The following is a 15,164-nucleotide window of genomic DNA, read 5'->3' on the forward strand; positions in this document are numbered from 1 at the left end:
ATTGCTTCAAGCCCGTGACGCTAGTTCTGAAGGGCGGTTCATCAGCGTAAGTAACACTCCCCTCGTTTAAGTTGTTGGCGTCACTCGTTATTCTAACACGGTGTTAACAGAAACCCAAGCAACCTACAGCAGCATAGCAGTCGCTATCACCAAGGATCATGGCTCCCCCGCCAGTCATGACATTAGAGCGCTTCCTTGAGTGGCTGAAGACTCAACCACCTCTCAAACCATACGACGCCGCCACAGAAGATCCACCTGATCACCCATGGTTTCGCCTGCCAAAAGCTACTATCGACGAAGGGCTCAAGGATTTCTCACTTCTTGTAGTGCATTGTCTCAAGGATGCACCTCGGGATGATAAAGAGCTTCAGCATGTTCTCCAGACAGCCAAGTCGCTAGCGCAAGTCCCTCTCGGGCCACCAGTAGCTGTTGCATTCGTTGGCCCTCAAGGCGCAGGCAAAAGTTTGCTACTTTGTGCCATTTTCGACAGTGATGGGTTGTCCCTGACTGGTGCTGACGGTAAGGCCTGTACGAGCTCGGTCATTAGATACGTCAACCACGCAAGAAGCGATGACGGCACACAGAAGTATTTCGGAGAAATTCAATTCCTGGACGCAAAGAGACTAGAGGCTATGTTCGATGAACTATGCCGCCACTACTATTTCTACCACCATGCGGACGACGACTCAGATGACGAAGACCTTGCTCCATCAAATGCTTCGGGACGTAAACAGAACGTGGATGGGCTTAAGGATACAGCAGAAGACATTCTCACGGCCTTATGGGGTTCTAAAGCTAGGTTTGAGGAGAACTGGAGTCCAGAATCCTACAAGAGCGGAGAATTTGTTCGACTCTGCCGGTTGAAGTTCGAGGAGGCGCTCCGGGCGGAGAACACCAGCAACCAAGGCATAGCAACAAAGATGGGAGTTGACCAGCATGAGATTCTTGGTCATCTCAAGCCGTTCATAACGCAGGTCAAGGGGAAGCATTGCTTGTGGCCGCTCGTAGACGATGTCAAGATCAGCTTCCACCATCCTTTGCTTGAGCAGAACCTCGAGATTATTGATCTTCCCGGTACGCATTCGCAGCTTTCGATTTCTTTTATATACTGATACGTTCTAGGATGCGGAGATACGAATGCTCAACGAGCCCGCCATATCGAGGACCTCAGAGATCGCGTCAGTTTCGAAGTCATCATCGCTGACACTGCACGCATCGAGTCTGATCACATGTTCATAGAGCAAGCGCGCGCTGCTATCCACCAACATGGCACACACAACGTTCAGCTGGTGGCGACCAAGATAGATGCGCTGGATGCAAATCAACTTATGCAGTATACCGGCGAGCCATACGACACAATCAAGCGCTACATCAAGGAGATAGACGAGAAAGAAGAACAAGCAATGGATGATGAAGACGTGGAAACCATGATACTGCGCGATCGACTCAGGAAATACAAAGCGTATCTTATGCGGAGTCTGAAACAACACAAGGTAGCGGAGCGTGCCGAAGCAATATCTCAAGGTATCAACGCCAAACTTCAAGGTCGAACGGCAGCAGCACCCTCTCTGTACCACTCATCGGCATTCGAGTACATGGAGTGGACGACCAAACTCAAGATCAATTACTCAAATCAGCCCGCTCTGTCACCGGAGGAGACTGGTATAACTCAGTTGCGAAAGAAGCTCAAATCTCTACCAGCTGAGCAAAATTTGAAGGGATACGACGATCACCTCCACTACGGTCTACAAACCCTCATTAATAAGGCAAAACGGACCGTGCAGCAACAAGATCGCGATGATAGTTTCCGAACCATCGCTGATGCTATCGAGCTTCTGGGAAAGAAATTCCTCGTACGGCTTCTGACAGAACTCAAGACAGCTTTCCAGAAAATCTCTGACAAGAGTATTGCGAAACTCAATCCAGATGTACCGACTTTCAAGAGCAGGGTGGAGGGGAAAATAGAGAATGACTGGTGCAACCTCAAGTTTTTCGCCTTCAACCGCGTTTTGAAAGGACGAGGCATAGTTGCGAAGGGTGTGACTCAAGCCAAGGGGCTTGAACAGGGTCGAAACTGGAATCGAGAGCTCTCCGAAGTACTTGCGCCAGGATTTAGCAAGTGGTACAACGCACATATTGCCTCTATGGAGCCAATGGAAAGCGCTTTGCGCGTGGCTGTAGACCAGCTGCATCAATATACCATAGCGACAATCGATGAGTCGACTGCAAACATCGTCACGATTGATCAGGCCAAGAAGAGATGGGGTCCTTACCGAGAGAAGATCCAGGCTAGGATGATGATACTAATGGCTGAGGTACGAAGGATTGAAAAGCGCACACTCGACTGGGCAACAATGCAATCCGCACAGTACAACAACCTTGTCGGCTCTATCACGGACGCCTGGTACGACGACATCTTTCATGCTGCTCCAGCACTCAAGCCTGCTGTTCCCGGAAAAAAGAAGCAGTACGTGAAGCCAGGAAAGTTTCAATACCAGAAGGACCGCATGGCCACCCATTTTGTCAAATCCAAGGATCCGTTCGTGGATCGAGCTCTCAACCAATTCCAGGGGCAGTTTGACGAAGATATCAAAGAATTGCTCGACAAGCGTTTTGCGGATGTTACCAAGCAACTAGAAGATTTCGCGAACTATCTTAGAGGCAAGGCGCCCTTAGATTACGTGATGACATACGACGGCGTGGCTATTCGGGCACAGTTGGAACAGTTAATTCCTGGATTGGAGGAGAAAGCTAATAACCTCCGGGCACTTCTTCCCCAGCGCGTGAAAGAGGAGGAGCACACAGCGAGATGCGACTCTACTACCGTTATTGACGTCAAAGACGGTACCGCGGAATTCCAAGCTATCTACGAAAATGTGGCCAAGCAGAAGCAGCATGATCAGGCCCGGGGTTCCAAGCGCGGCATCGAGCGCGCACTTGAGTCACGAGCAAAGCGCACCAGATACGAGCGCTCATGATTATCACCCTCATCAACACACTCTTGAGATACGCGCGGTAGCTTGGTCCACCTGGCAACACAACTGCTTCCGCCAACAAACGATGCTACATTGCTACTACGTTATCGCTTTGCCGATAGCCTCGAACTCCTATCGGAGCTGAATCTTCTCCAGATTTTTCTCTTCTCTGCTGCTGCAATCTGATTTAGAGGGCTAAAGGCCTGCTGGACTATGCCATTATGGCTGGACATCAAGAAAGGGGGTTGCAGCATACGAACTTGCATCGCGCTTGCGTGGGGAGCTGATATATTTTCATCATGCTGCATCCATACTGCCCGGGCTAGCTTTTCTGCGTTTCTTATTCAATATTCTTTGATACGTCTTGATCTCCTTGGGAGATATCAGAGACGGTACTCCTGCCACGCAGGCTTCTTAGGGCTCAGGGACGTTCCTGATATGCTCCACATTTAGGAAGCCACTCAATCTTACAATCAATCTTTAGTTGACAACATGTGAAGTCTAATAAAGAAGAGACATGATCCTGGTGACGCTATCTGAGCTGGTAGATTGGCACAAGTCGAAAGAAGATGGAGTTCGCTGATGGATCATCTTGACGAAGGACTGGAAGAAGGTCGAAAGTCATTGAATGGAATAGAAAGCGAAGATATAATTGGTATATGCTGAGGGGAATAAACATCGCTCGCCAACGTCATCATGTACAACATCTCGCAAAGGTAGTAAAAGTATCATCACGATCTGTCTCTACCACGACCATGTCTTCGTATCTGTACACTGCTTAAGCGCCGTCTCCCCAGATGCCGATGAGCTGTATAGTAAAGGCCAGGCCCGCCAGGCCCGTCTTGATCCTTTCCGTGAACTGCTTCCTCTCCACCGCCTGCCTGACCTGCTCCCCATTCACATCATCACCTTGGGCCTCCAAGTCTAGCACCTGCCTCTTCTCGTCGCTGCCTTCCTTCCACGAGACGGCATAGTCGACGCCCGGGCCAGACACAAAGGCAAATATTGACGTGTACAGGAGGTAGGGGTGTCGGAAGCGCCTGGGTGAGAGCAGATAGGCGCTGAATAGCGTGAAGGTTGTGATGTGGCGCAGGTAGGAAGTTAGGTTTGTGGATTTGTAAGATAGGTAGGTGAGGGATGTGCGGGCGTTTACTGCCGTGGGGAGGGCGAGGAGTGCGGGGAGTGCGATGGAGGAGAGGGTCACTGAGACGCCCTAGGTAGATTGTTAGTACTATACGTGACTTGTGTTGCAGCTTGTGTCAGTCTGTCAAGTTGAAGTAGCTCAACAGTACAAGTGGAGAGCTGCCAGCGAAGCCTGGGTGGCGGTTATCGACCTACCGTCAGAAGACCCAAACTAATTGTTCCCACAAACTTGCACACAGAAATGGTCTGCGCCGCCATGTCTTCGACGGCTCAAGCGCACCAAAGGAAGCTCAGGTAGGGTGGTGAAGATTGGAGACGTTACTTGTAGTGCTGATGTAGGCGCTGGCCTGGTTGATTGCGGAGATGCGGCGGGATTGGTTAGGAGCAGGCGCTACGGAGCAGTGGCAGATGCGGAGACAAGCACATGCAAGTCACCATCAACAGGGCGGGGAGCCCTCAGGCCAACCTTTGGGCTTCAACCTCTGCATGCCCAGGTCAATGAAGCTGTAGACTAGTCGGAAATTCCAACAAGATGCATACCCTCCACTACGTCCGCCGTCTCGGCTTCGTCGCTCCCAAGCGAAGACTAATCACTCGGATCGTGCCTCGGCTTGCATCACCGCGATGCTTACTTTCATCCACCGACTCTTTCGGCCGTAGCTTTCATTCTACGTGAGCACTCAACTACTTGTACCTCTCAAAGCCTTATCTATTGCTTCTTCTACGCCGATTGCATATCTTCACAGCTCCTGGCAGTCTCGCAAGCCCTCATCTACTTACTTGTGCCAGCACTGTGCATCTTCAGACCAACGACAGCGAGACCAGCGGTCCGCTTTGGAAATCGCCGCGCACCATGCCTTTGGAGAGGTATGAGTACATGAGCAATGTTTGGAGGGATGGAATCTTTGGTATGTTTCGACGATGTCTTTGTAGTCTACGCGCATGTGGCCAATACATTCAACACGGAAGGCATTCGCCAAAATCACTTCTCATTTCTACTAGAAACCCTAGCTAACATCTAGCCACAGATAATAAGGTCGTGTTCTGCACAGGTGGCGCCGGCTCCATCTGCTCTGCCCAAGTTCGCGCCTTGGTAGCCCTTGGAGCCAACGCCTGCATCATCGGCCGCAACGTCGAGAAAACCGAGACCGTAGCCAAAGACATCGCAACCGTACGACCCGGCGCAAAAGTCCTCGGTATCGGCGCCATCGATGTGCGGAAACCAGAGCTCCTACAGGCAGCTGCAGACAGATGCGCAAAAGAGCTCGGCAGCATCGACTTTGTTATCGCGGGTGCTGCTGGAAACTTTTTGGCGACAATAGATCAGATTAGCCCCAATGCGCTGAAGAGTGTCATTGACATCGATGTGTTGGGGAGTTATAACACGGTTAAAGCAACGCTGCCATATCTTGTCGAGTCAGCGGCAAAGCACAAGACGAATGGCAAGACAGCCCCTCGCAATGGCACCGGCGGTCGCATCATCTTTGTCAGCGCAACGCTACACTATACTGGCACACCTCTACAGAGCCATGTCTCAGTCGCAAAAGCTGGTGTCGATGCTATGGCCACAGCTGTAGCCCTTGAGCAAGGACCCAAGGGCATCACGTCGAATGTCATTGCTCCTGGGCCGATTGCAGACACAGAGGGTGTAGCGCGGCTCTCGAAGAAAGAGACTCGGGACCTATCGTACAAAGCCATTCCTTCACAGCGATATGGAACAGTTAAGGAGATTGCTGATGCTACAATCTACCTCTTCTCAGACTCGGGCAACTTCGTTAACGGGGAGACGCTCGTCGGTAAGTCAGAATCAAGCACGCACAATGAAACGAATGCATGCTAACAGTAGGCTCTAGTCGACGGAGGCCAATGGCACACTGCTGGCTATGGAAACGGCTTCGCTTATCCCGACTTCCTTCTCTCAGGAGAGACCGTGACGGGAGTTGCGGGAGGGAAGAAGTCGAAACTGTAGCCCAATAATGATAGTATGCACCTTTTTTGCGCACAACCCCCTCCTCATGATGTCTTAGTGAGAGTACGCGTGAAGTGCCATATTGATTCACCGTTCGAGCATACTGTGGACAATACAGGCGCGATTAGTAGTCTATCGTGAAGTTGCGTCATAACTCATCCAGGAAACTCTATAGTCGACGCCAGAAAATGTATCGCCTTGGTTGCAATATCTCTGGGAATTCACCAGCAATCGGCGTCTCCTGCAAACATCATCTTAGATCACTTTTGGTGGCGCGAGTCTAGTCCAGACACAGCTTCAGCCACTGGACGCAAGCCAAGAAATCGCGTATCGAGGGAGCTGAACTTCCTTCAAGCGTCCTAACAATAGACACTGACTACGGGACAGTTCGAAGCTATCGTATATGAAAGCAACCGATGAATCACCTTGCCTTGCTTCAACTCTCTCAGGCGATGAGATTTTCGAAACCAATATAGTTGTCTACATGCGCAAATTCGATCATGGGCTGGCTCAAGAAGCTGACCAAGCGCTCGAAACGGCCGGCTGTTAATTCCAACGAGAATGACCAAATATCCTCGGGACGGGACGTAAATCAAAAATCGCTCACAACAGGCAACGTACAACCAACCAACCCCGCCCCAGGGTCGGAGTTGTCCAGATCGCTAAAGGCCTCTGAGAACTCTGGCTCCCTGTTCTCCTACAGACCTCTCACCCAAGCGCGGAACTTCAGGATTCTCCATCTCAAACGCAAACTTCGAGAATCGCAGACAGAGTACAAAGACGTCACACTTCAAGGCAGCATCGTCGAAGCGAGCCTGGACAAAGTTCCAGAATACTTTGCCCTCTCGTACACGTGGGGGAATCCGGAGCTATGTAAGGAGATATCAATTGATGGCAAGACGTTGAAGATTACGCAGAATTGCGCTGATGCTCTACGCCGAATGCTGCGCGGGAAAGCGGAGCGGTTGATATGGGTAGACTCGATATGCATAAACCAGGCGGGCGACCCGGCGGCTTTGGAAGAGCGAGGAAAACAGGTTGCGTTGATGGATGAAATTTATAGGAAGGCGACGCAGGTAAATGTGCATTTGGGCGTCGGGGACGCTGCTAGCGATGTTGCTATCATGGCCATGAGAAGTTTGATACAAGCCTACCTGCCGGCAAAGTTGCCCGGTCCTCAGCAGGCGACGGCACGCGTGACGTACAATGCCCTCGCCGATGATGTTTTAGGTGAGTTTCCAGACGGTAAACTTGTAAAATGAGAGACTGTACTAGACATGGACTGAACCCACCAACAATAGCAACATCCGCCGAATACCCTTACGGCAAACTACACGGGCTTTTCCGCCTCCCATGGTTTCGACGGACTTGGGTTGTACAAGAAGTTGCTCTTGCTCGCAAAGTCATGTTCTACTGCGGAGACTACATGATAGCTTTCGACAACCTCGTTGTCGCAGCCGACTTCACGCGCCTTCCGTATTCTAAGCTTGACATGCAAGCACGCCACTGGAAGTCGTACCTCGATTGGCACCACATGCTCAATGAATTCATCCGGCGATACGAGCAGGGCGAAACAGACGTTACCACAACGGTTGGGTTTGGCCTGTTCGAGCTCCTCGCCGCAACGTTGTTGCTGGAAGCTACAAGAGCCGAGGACAAAGTGTACGGACTGTATGGGTGCGCGAAGACGTTGGGATTCGAGTTGCCAGTCCCAGACTATACAAAGCCCATCGCAGTTGTTTATACGGAAGCAGCGCGAGCTTGCTTGCGCCAGGCTCAGAATCCGCTCAGGCTTCTAGAAATAGTAGAGGGGAGTGCTGGGGAGGAACTTGGACTCCCTTCGTGGGTGCCGAATCTTTCCGGGTGCGTGAGGAAGTGGACGCCAGAGAATCCGCCGAAGACGAGTACAAACTCGAGAAGCAATAAGCTGGTATCGGGAGGGTCACAGAGCGAGTGGAATCTCATGGTCGACGAACGAAGACTGAGGGTGCGTGGAAGGAGAGTCGATCACGTAGCCGCTGTTGGGCAGCCTTGGAAAGTCGACCATAGCACGACGCTATTAGGTGATGCCTGGAGCAACTCGGGACAGTATGTTGGGAGTCTTGTAGACTGCATTTTGACCTGGCTGGATATTGTCCTACAGCGCAACAGAAGTGTCCAAGGCAGTGGAGCAGGCGAAGTGGCAGCTACGCAGGATCTGGCCCGACTTCTGACCAACGGCCATCGCTCCCTCGTCGAGCCACTCGACCGCGTTACCCAGTATCTTTCTGTTCTGATCAAGTGCGCAAAAGCGGACGATACCGTTGTCCGCTCAAGCTTGATCCATGCACAGGACAGCATCTTGGAGATCCGGCAGATTGGGCATTACTTTGTTAGCGAAAACATGCAACGGGTGATTACGCAGATGGGAGACTTTGCGTGGAGAACGGTATTCCGGACTACTCGTGGCTATCTAGGCGTCGGCAGCTACAGCTCGAGACCTGGCGATTTGGTTGTTGTACTCCATGGCATGGCGACGCCGTGTCTGGTACGACCTTCCGCGGAGGGATTTGTATTTGTTGGTGCGGCTTTTGTGAATGAGATTATGAATGGAGAATTCTGGTCCACGGGATCGAGCTCCAATGACGAATGGTTTGTCTTGGTATGACGCTGAATTGGTCTATGTTGTTTCATTTGGCATAACCGCATACATTGAGACGAGAATGGAAGACGATGATGGTAATGCTTTCCAGCAGCAGGAAATTCAAAACACTCTACTACGTAGAGTTTACTTTACGGCCAAGTGCTTCAGATAGGGAGCAGAATGACAGCCTGATAGATTTCGCAATGAAGAATATCAGCTGACATGACACGACACGACAGGATACAGATGCAAATAATGTAGGAATGCCACTGTGCTGTCTCCTGTCGATCCTGCTCTTAAACAGTGGGGGACGCGAGGAACTAATCATGGAGATTGCGTCATACCCTATTCAGGAGAGATGTGCGCGAGCCGTAGCGATATTGCTTTGGGGCAACGCGGCGCCTTGCCAAGGTATCTTGTGCAAACTAGGAATAGGCCAGAGATGAAGGAGGCGATCGGTAGTTTGTTGATGGGCTCCTTGTTGGGCGGCATGCAACTCTTCAGGCTGAAGGGAAAAGGAGATTGGATGGATATGGATATGGATAAGCCAGCGGCTTGGAGGAGAAGCGCATCAGCACAGTGGTCAACGAGCCATGTATAGGTTTATTTATGGCGACGTGTCAGTTGGTTCCCTCCGTCAAGGGCGTGTCGCCGTGCTCGTCCCTTTTCGGCTGCACAGGGCTTCTAATTCGTGACGAGGCGACGAGGCTTGCCGCCACTCGATGTTTTGAAACGGCCCGACATGATCACCGATAGCAACGCAACAATATGTACAACAAAGAAAGTTGGAATGTGGGATGCAGATCTCTTGCCAAGTTCAATGGCTGAAACTGCACCCACCTAGGTAGGACTGTCGTGCAAAGGCCGCGCGGGTACGACGACATGAGGCAGCAGAAGGGGGGGGGGGACTGTCGTGGCCGCCCTTGGTGCCCATGGTTAAGCGCAGAGAAAGCAGGTGTCCGCTGCGAGTGTACAATACAACTATGAAGCATGTGATGAGCTTGTGTAAGATACAGGGTTAGGAAGGGCATTGCTCGTATCCGCGGGGATGAATGGCAGCAATACGAACGACGCGGTGCTAATGTTGCCCGTGCATGGCCAGTAATGACCATCCCAACTGTCCCACACACACTCAATCCCTCGCTCTCCCTACCTCTCACCTTTCCTTTCCCATCCCACCCTCGTTGTCGACTTCGACGCTTCCTTTCGTTTCACTTCCGCCACCGAGTCGTTCGTTTGTAGGTGGTCAGGCACCGCGCTCTTAGCAAACGCTCGCTTCATCGATTGCGCCGTCTCCCTTTCGGATCTTGGCCATCCGATCCGTGGTCCCGCTGGCCAAGGGTAGCACAGCGCAGCGACAGAATCAGGACGGCTCCACACAAGGATTTGCGAATCACAAGCCGCTCTGTGTACACCACCCCTCCTGGGGATTTCTTGCCCTCTTTATCGGAGAGCCGGGGGATTTGCTTGTGGACTCTTCACATGCACGTCATGACCTGATAGAGCTTCCTTCCCTTCCACCCATATCGACCACCACCACCACGACGCACCATCAAGTGACGGCGTAAGCTCTGCAAATTACAAAGACCGCCCACGAACCTACCCACAAGCGTGCCTCCAGGCAGAACCTAGTGATCAGCGGGTGAAGCGGAGACTTGGCCCGGAACAGCATCGCACGCTTGGGCCTCGGACGGGAATTCGTTAGTGTATGCATAGTCTGCTGCTTGCCTGCACCTTTTGTCCTCAACACCAAGCTCGTGCCTCTTCCTCCTCTCCAATCGCCTCTCCAGCCCCCCCAACGACACTCGTCAGACACATTGTTCGCCAGTAGCAATGCTGACACCCATCTGAGTGGATAGGTCCCTATTCTGCACCCTCGCATCGTTGAATTGCTCCGGTTGAGCCTACCCACCGCGAGCCATTGACACGCCCGTGTCACCTCACCACCCCACCTAGCGATACTCGACTATCACAACACCAACACCCTCCCGCCACCTCGTTCATTCACCGCGCCGGAAGCGTTCAATCGCTGTCCTAGTCGTGAAGCCCTCGCCACGACCACGATTCACACAAACTCGACCGAGTCCACCTCCACCTCACACATTCACATTCGCAAACATGGAGCGCAGACCCCGGCCCACCGTTCCAGGCCTTGTCGCCATCCTTGCCTTGTTTCTGTTCAGCATGTCGGCGACGGCAGATTTTACAACGTCGTACTGCTCGAATCAGAACACGGGCAGTACTGACACTTGTAAGTATCGCATCGCCCTCCTCCTTACCTACTTCGCTAACAGCATCAGTCAACTGGACATGGCAATCTAATGGCAAGTGCACCGATCACTGCAATGAACAGGGCACCTTCGCCTTCGCTGTCATCAAGTACACCGACTGCTGGTGTACAAACTACATTCCCGCCCAACAACAAGACACCAGTGGCTGTATGGTCGACTGCCCTGGTTTTCCCGACGAAAAATGCGGCGACAAAGACAAGGACTTGTTCATATACATCAAGCTGAAGGGCTCTCCATCCGGTACCCAAGGAGCTTCCCAGGCAACATCCGCAGCCGCGAGTAGTGCAGCCCCTCCTCCTCCGCCTTCTTCGACTGAAAAGCCGACTTCTGCAGCCAAAACCGTTAGTACCATCCTTTCCTTGTTTTGCAAATATCGCTCGCACTTTAACTCCCCTTTGTCCTTCACTATTCACCTTGCACCCTTATCTTCTTTCCCCTGCAATGGTGTTTGACCTTTTGGCAGCCTACTCCGGCTCCGCCAAGTAAAGTGGTCCCAAGTATTGCTACGTCCCGTCCAGAGTCTGTCATTCGGACGGCTTCTAGCGTGGCGCCGACTAGTACTGTGTACCCTTCTTTGGCTTCTACTTCATCTACGCCTGTATTTCTTCCCTTTTCTTTTGTTACCCTCTCGACTCCGACTCATCGCAAGTGACTAACCTTTTCAACAGACCCCGCAAACTTCAACTACGCTCAAAGCCGTTCCCACGACGGCTGTGGCAGAGCCAATGACAAGTTATTGGGTCGTCACTGAAAGTGGTGCCATTGTTACCAGAACAGTCGTTGTCTCTCCCTCGTCCGTTCCAGCTAGAACAGCTGACAACGGCGGTGGGACAAATGTGGGCGCCATTGTCGGAGGTGTCGTTGGAGGAATTGTAGGCCTCCTGGCTCTCGTCGGCATTGTAATTTTCGCCCTATGGCGGAGAAGAAAACAACAACGAGAGCACCACCAAGGCGAGACTGGTGGCTCATCGGGCATCACCCGAAACACAAGCACCATGAGTAAAGCTGGCCTGCTGGGAAATACTGCAGAGAAAGACATACAGTATCCACCGCAGATTATGACCAACTTCAGTACCCATGGGAGCAGGCATGACGGGGATTCCATCAGTCCAACCACGGGGTCGGAGCGCAGATACAGCCAGCCATTAATGATTGACTCCCGGCTCGATCCGAGGGCTGTCTTGACATTCCACGGCGCCAACATCAGTCGCGAAAGCTTAGCCAGCATTGACGACAGCCGGGATTACGGACGCCAACTAAACGTAAGTAGGGGTCGCGATGCAAATCAGGCTGGTCACTAACGACATGTAGGTTCGAAACCCTGATCCGGACCACCGGGACTAAAACTACAATCATTTACTGCGAGCTCGACGTTGGCACTTCGAGATCGCTTAACGTTAGTAATGGCAGTTGGATGTCAGCAGCTACGTTACGACCTCACGAATACACAAGCATCCACACCTGTACAGGATCTTTATTTTAGCATTGGCGCACGGAGTTTCACTTTGCAGATTGCCATCTTCGACTTCGCTGTCGCCACCTTTACCGGGAAACGGATCGGATCGACTCGACTTCCATGCATACACTATTGGCGCCTTCACTTGTACACCACATTCTTCTTCTTCTCACTAAAACTTCGTTATGCTATCACGTACATATGGATTGAAGGAACATTCGGAAATATTTAGGGATTGGGACAGTTTGGGCCTTGCCAGTAAGCGCCCACTCAAAGCCGATAGCACGAAGGCAGGTAGATAAGTCATCAAATCTCGGATGGGACACCCTGTGATTCCTAAGATGAGTTTGAGTATCATGCGCTTGAAGGCGACGTGGTGCCATCACCTCTCTTCGAATCAAATCAAAAGTTCACCACCATCCGACACAGAATCTTAATCGTAGTGTTTTCTGACTAGGTAGATCTGGAGGGACCATGTGATTCAAGCTACCATTTACAGTATTCTCTTAAATTAGCAATTTAATTGTTCGTCGGAGACTCGCACCAGTGGCCGTATTGCAGTTATACCAAGTCCCATCGAGGTTATAATCGCGTAGGTATCCACACCTTGCTCTACAATGACTTGAAACAATACACAACGAAGGACGTGATGAGAATGGTTCAAAAATAGTTGTAAGGAATGATCGCCCCGTGCTGATGTGAGTTGAGGCTCAACTGCGTATGCGCCACATCCCGCTTGGACCCACCCACTCTGACCTCGACCGCTATCGATTAACAGCCTCGAAACATTACTTGACAATATCCAACCTAGACACCGCCGTTTCTTGTCTCAGTCGCACGTCTCTCTAGTCGTACAAGATGAGTAAAATGTGGGAGGTAGACCCGGAGACGCGGAGTAAGGTACGTTGATCGACTGCTTGCGCTGCTGTCTGTTGTGGGAGGTCCCAAGGGGGAATGGAGGAGCAGCACTGAGAGCGTACGAAGATGTGAATGCCGCGGGCTAATCGATGATATGTATAGCTTCTGGAAATTCAAAAGACGAACGACAACAACAAATGCGTCGACTGCAATGCGCCGAGTCCACAATGGGTACGCAACCCTCTCTCCCCCACCATGCATGCGATCACCAGATCTATATACTAAGTTGCCTTGCACCAGGCCTCGCCCAAGCTCGGCATATTCATGTGTCTCTCCTGCTCCGGCGTTCACCGTGGTCTCGGCGTGCATATCTCCTTCATCCGTAGCATAACCATGGACGCTTTCAAAGGCAGCGAACTCGCGCGCATGGCCGCCGGCGGCAACAAGTCCTTCCAAGACTTCTTCAACACACACTCGTCCAACACCAAAGATGGACGCACATTCGAAGCCTCGAGCATTCAGGAGCGGTACGATTGTGAAGCTGGCGATGAGTGGAAGGAACGGCTGAGCTGCAAGGTGGAAGACCGAGAGTTTGATAAGAGTAACCTGCCAAAGAGGTTACCGAAGAAGGATAATGCATTTGCTGCTGGTGCGGGCGCGCCATTAAGTGGAAGGGCAAGCGCGGCAGCGAGTAGGAGTCAGACACCACTCGGCAAGACGCGAAGTAACGACGCGGGTTTCCAGCGCTCTGGATCCCCTGCCCTCGGAACGAACGCCATGTCCTCACAGAAGTCCAAGAACGAAGCGTACTTTGCGAAGATGGGCCAAGATAATGCAAGTAGGCCAGAGGGCGTTGCACCGAACCAAGGAGGGAAATATGGCGGCTTTGGAAGCGAGCCAGAGGCATGGAAGAAGGACGATGAGCCTGGTGCGCCGCCGGAGCTTTCTGACTTCCAGAAGGACCCCGTTGCGGCACTCACCAAGGGATTTGGGTGGCTGGGCGCAAGTGTGAGCAAGGCGGGTAAGGTTGGGTATGAGGGCTACGTGAAGCCCAGCATGCAAAAGGTCAGTCATATCTTTGTTCTTCAAGTACCGTAGTCAAGGAACAAGACAACGACTAACATCCACCTAGCTCGCCGAAGCAGACATCGCCTCCCAAGCCCGCAACACGGCCGGAACCCTAGGCCAAACTCTCCAATCTGGCGTTGCCAACGCAGGAACCACATTCAACCGCTTTGTCGAAGGCGAAGGCCCCGCCAACAACACTCGCCGAACCAATGCTGAACCCGAACGCAAAGACTTCTGGGAGTCTTTTGGTGAGCCACCAAAAGGGCCGCCCAAGGAGAAGCAAGATTTCTGGGATGAGTTTTCGAATGCGAGCGAGACAAGAGCCAGTACTGCACTGCCAAAGAGCAAACCGTCAGGTATTGGAACGGCGGCTGTGAAGAAGAACACTGGTGGGCCAACTGGGAAGAAGGACGATGGTTGGGGAGAGTGGTAAAACGATTGTCACGTGGATTGTAGGAGTTCTGGAGTTGGAAGGGGGTGTTTGAGGGGTGCGTAGACTCCCCAGGCCAGGTTTTGGTATTGAAATAGATGCGTACACTACCACCCGACCTGTATCTGAATGTTGAGGTAGAAGTTGGTGTATGGCTTTCGAGCAGTTCGTACATGCGAGTTATGAATCAGTAGTCACATACTGGATCGGAGTCCACAAGCAGTGAATCAACAAGTCAGAGGCATTCAATGTCCAATTTCATGTGAAAAATCACACATATCTACTATCCCGAGCACGGAAATGTACTTGTGATATTATGGGACCTACCCACACTTCGGCAAATTCGCAATC

At 51.9% G+C, this 15,164-nt stretch overlaps 7 protein-coding genes across 7 annotated transcripts; 6 read left to right on the forward strand and 1 right to left on the reverse strand.

Annotated features, from left to right (window-relative positions):
• Positions 1–170: 170 nt before the first annotated feature.
• Positions 171–3,378, forward strand: K460DRAFT_306593 (uncharacterized protein). The gene is made up of 3 exons (XM_040930039.1): positions 171–539; positions 585–1,074; positions 1,123–3,378. Exons 1-3 carry the CDS (start codon positions 177–179, stop codon positions 2,976–2,978), a joined length of 2,709 nt encoding a protein of 902 aa, XP_040789997.1. The 5' UTR covers positions 171–176; the 3' UTR covers positions 2,979–3,378.
• Positions 3,379–3,495: 117 nt separating this feature from the next.
• K460DRAFT_414182 (uncharacterized protein) lies at positions 3,496–4,376 on the reverse strand (the record flags this gene model as incomplete). The annotated part of the gene is made up of 2 exons (XM_040937657.1): positions 3,496–4,188; positions 4,314–4,376. The coding sequence occupies 2 exons, from the start codon at positions 4,374–4,376 to the stop codon at positions 3,754–3,756; spliced, it is 498 nt and encodes a 165-aa protein (XP_040789998.1). The 3' UTR covers positions 3,496–3,753.
• A 595-nt stretch (positions 4,377–4,971) lies between these two features.
• Positions 4,972–6,087, forward strand: K460DRAFT_374499 (peroxisomal 2,4-dienoyl-CoA reductase-like protein SPS19; the record flags this gene model as incomplete). Its single annotated transcript, XM_040934673.1, has 3 exons — positions 4,972–5,026; positions 5,147–5,914; positions 5,972–6,087. The coding sequence occupies 3 exons, from the start codon at positions 4,972–4,974 to the stop codon at positions 6,085–6,087; spliced, it is 939 nt and encodes a 312-aa protein (XP_040789999.1).
• Positions 6,088–6,875: 788 nt separating this feature from the next.
• On the forward strand, positions 6,876–7,229 carry K460DRAFT_238568 (HET-domain-containing protein; the record flags this gene model as incomplete). The annotated part of the gene is made up of 1 exon (XM_040927300.1): positions 6,876–7,229. A coding segment is annotated over one exon (354 nt), but the record flags the coding sequence as incomplete, so codon positions are not given.
• On the forward strand, positions 6,910–8,959 carry K460DRAFT_363509 (uncharacterized protein). The gene has a single exon (XM_040932837.1). It carries the CDS (start codon positions 7,346–7,348, stop codon positions 8,732–8,734), a length of 1,389 nt encoding a protein of 462 aa, XP_040790001.1. The 5' UTR covers positions 6,910–7,345; the 3' UTR covers positions 8,735–8,959.
• A 1,630-nt stretch (positions 8,960–10,589) lies between these two features.
• Positions 10,590–12,497, forward strand: K460DRAFT_58343 (uncharacterized protein). Its single transcript, XM_040938544.1, has 5 exons — positions 10,590–10,961; positions 11,011–11,342; positions 11,465–11,599; positions 11,670–12,263; positions 12,313–12,497. The coding sequence occupies exons 1-5, from the start codon at positions 10,829–10,831 to the stop codon at positions 12,343–12,345; spliced, it is 1,227 nt and encodes a 408-aa protein (XP_040790002.1). The 5' UTR covers positions 10,590–10,828; the 3' UTR covers positions 12,346–12,497.
• A 728-nt stretch (positions 12,498–13,225) lies between these two features.
• K460DRAFT_363511 (ADP-ribosylation factor GTPase-activating protein 1) lies at positions 13,226–15,087 on the forward strand. Its single transcript, XM_040932838.1, has 4 exons — positions 13,226–13,357; positions 13,478–13,546; positions 13,616–14,380; positions 14,448–15,087. Exons 1-4 carry the CDS (start codon positions 13,316–13,318, stop codon positions 14,814–14,816), a joined length of 1,245 nt encoding a protein of 414 aa, XP_040790003.1. The 5' UTR covers positions 13,226–13,315; the 3' UTR covers positions 14,817–15,087.
• The last annotated feature ends 77 nt before the right edge of the window (positions 15,088–15,164 follow it).

Source organism: Cucurbitaria berberidis (assembly GCF_010015615.1).
Source record: "Cucurbitaria berberidis CBS 394.84 unplaced genomic scaffold K460scaffold_2, whole genome shotgun sequence".
Taxonomy (NCBI): domain Eukaryota; kingdom Fungi; phylum Ascomycota; class Dothideomycetes; order Pleosporales; family Cucurbitariaceae; genus Cucurbitaria; species Cucurbitaria berberidis.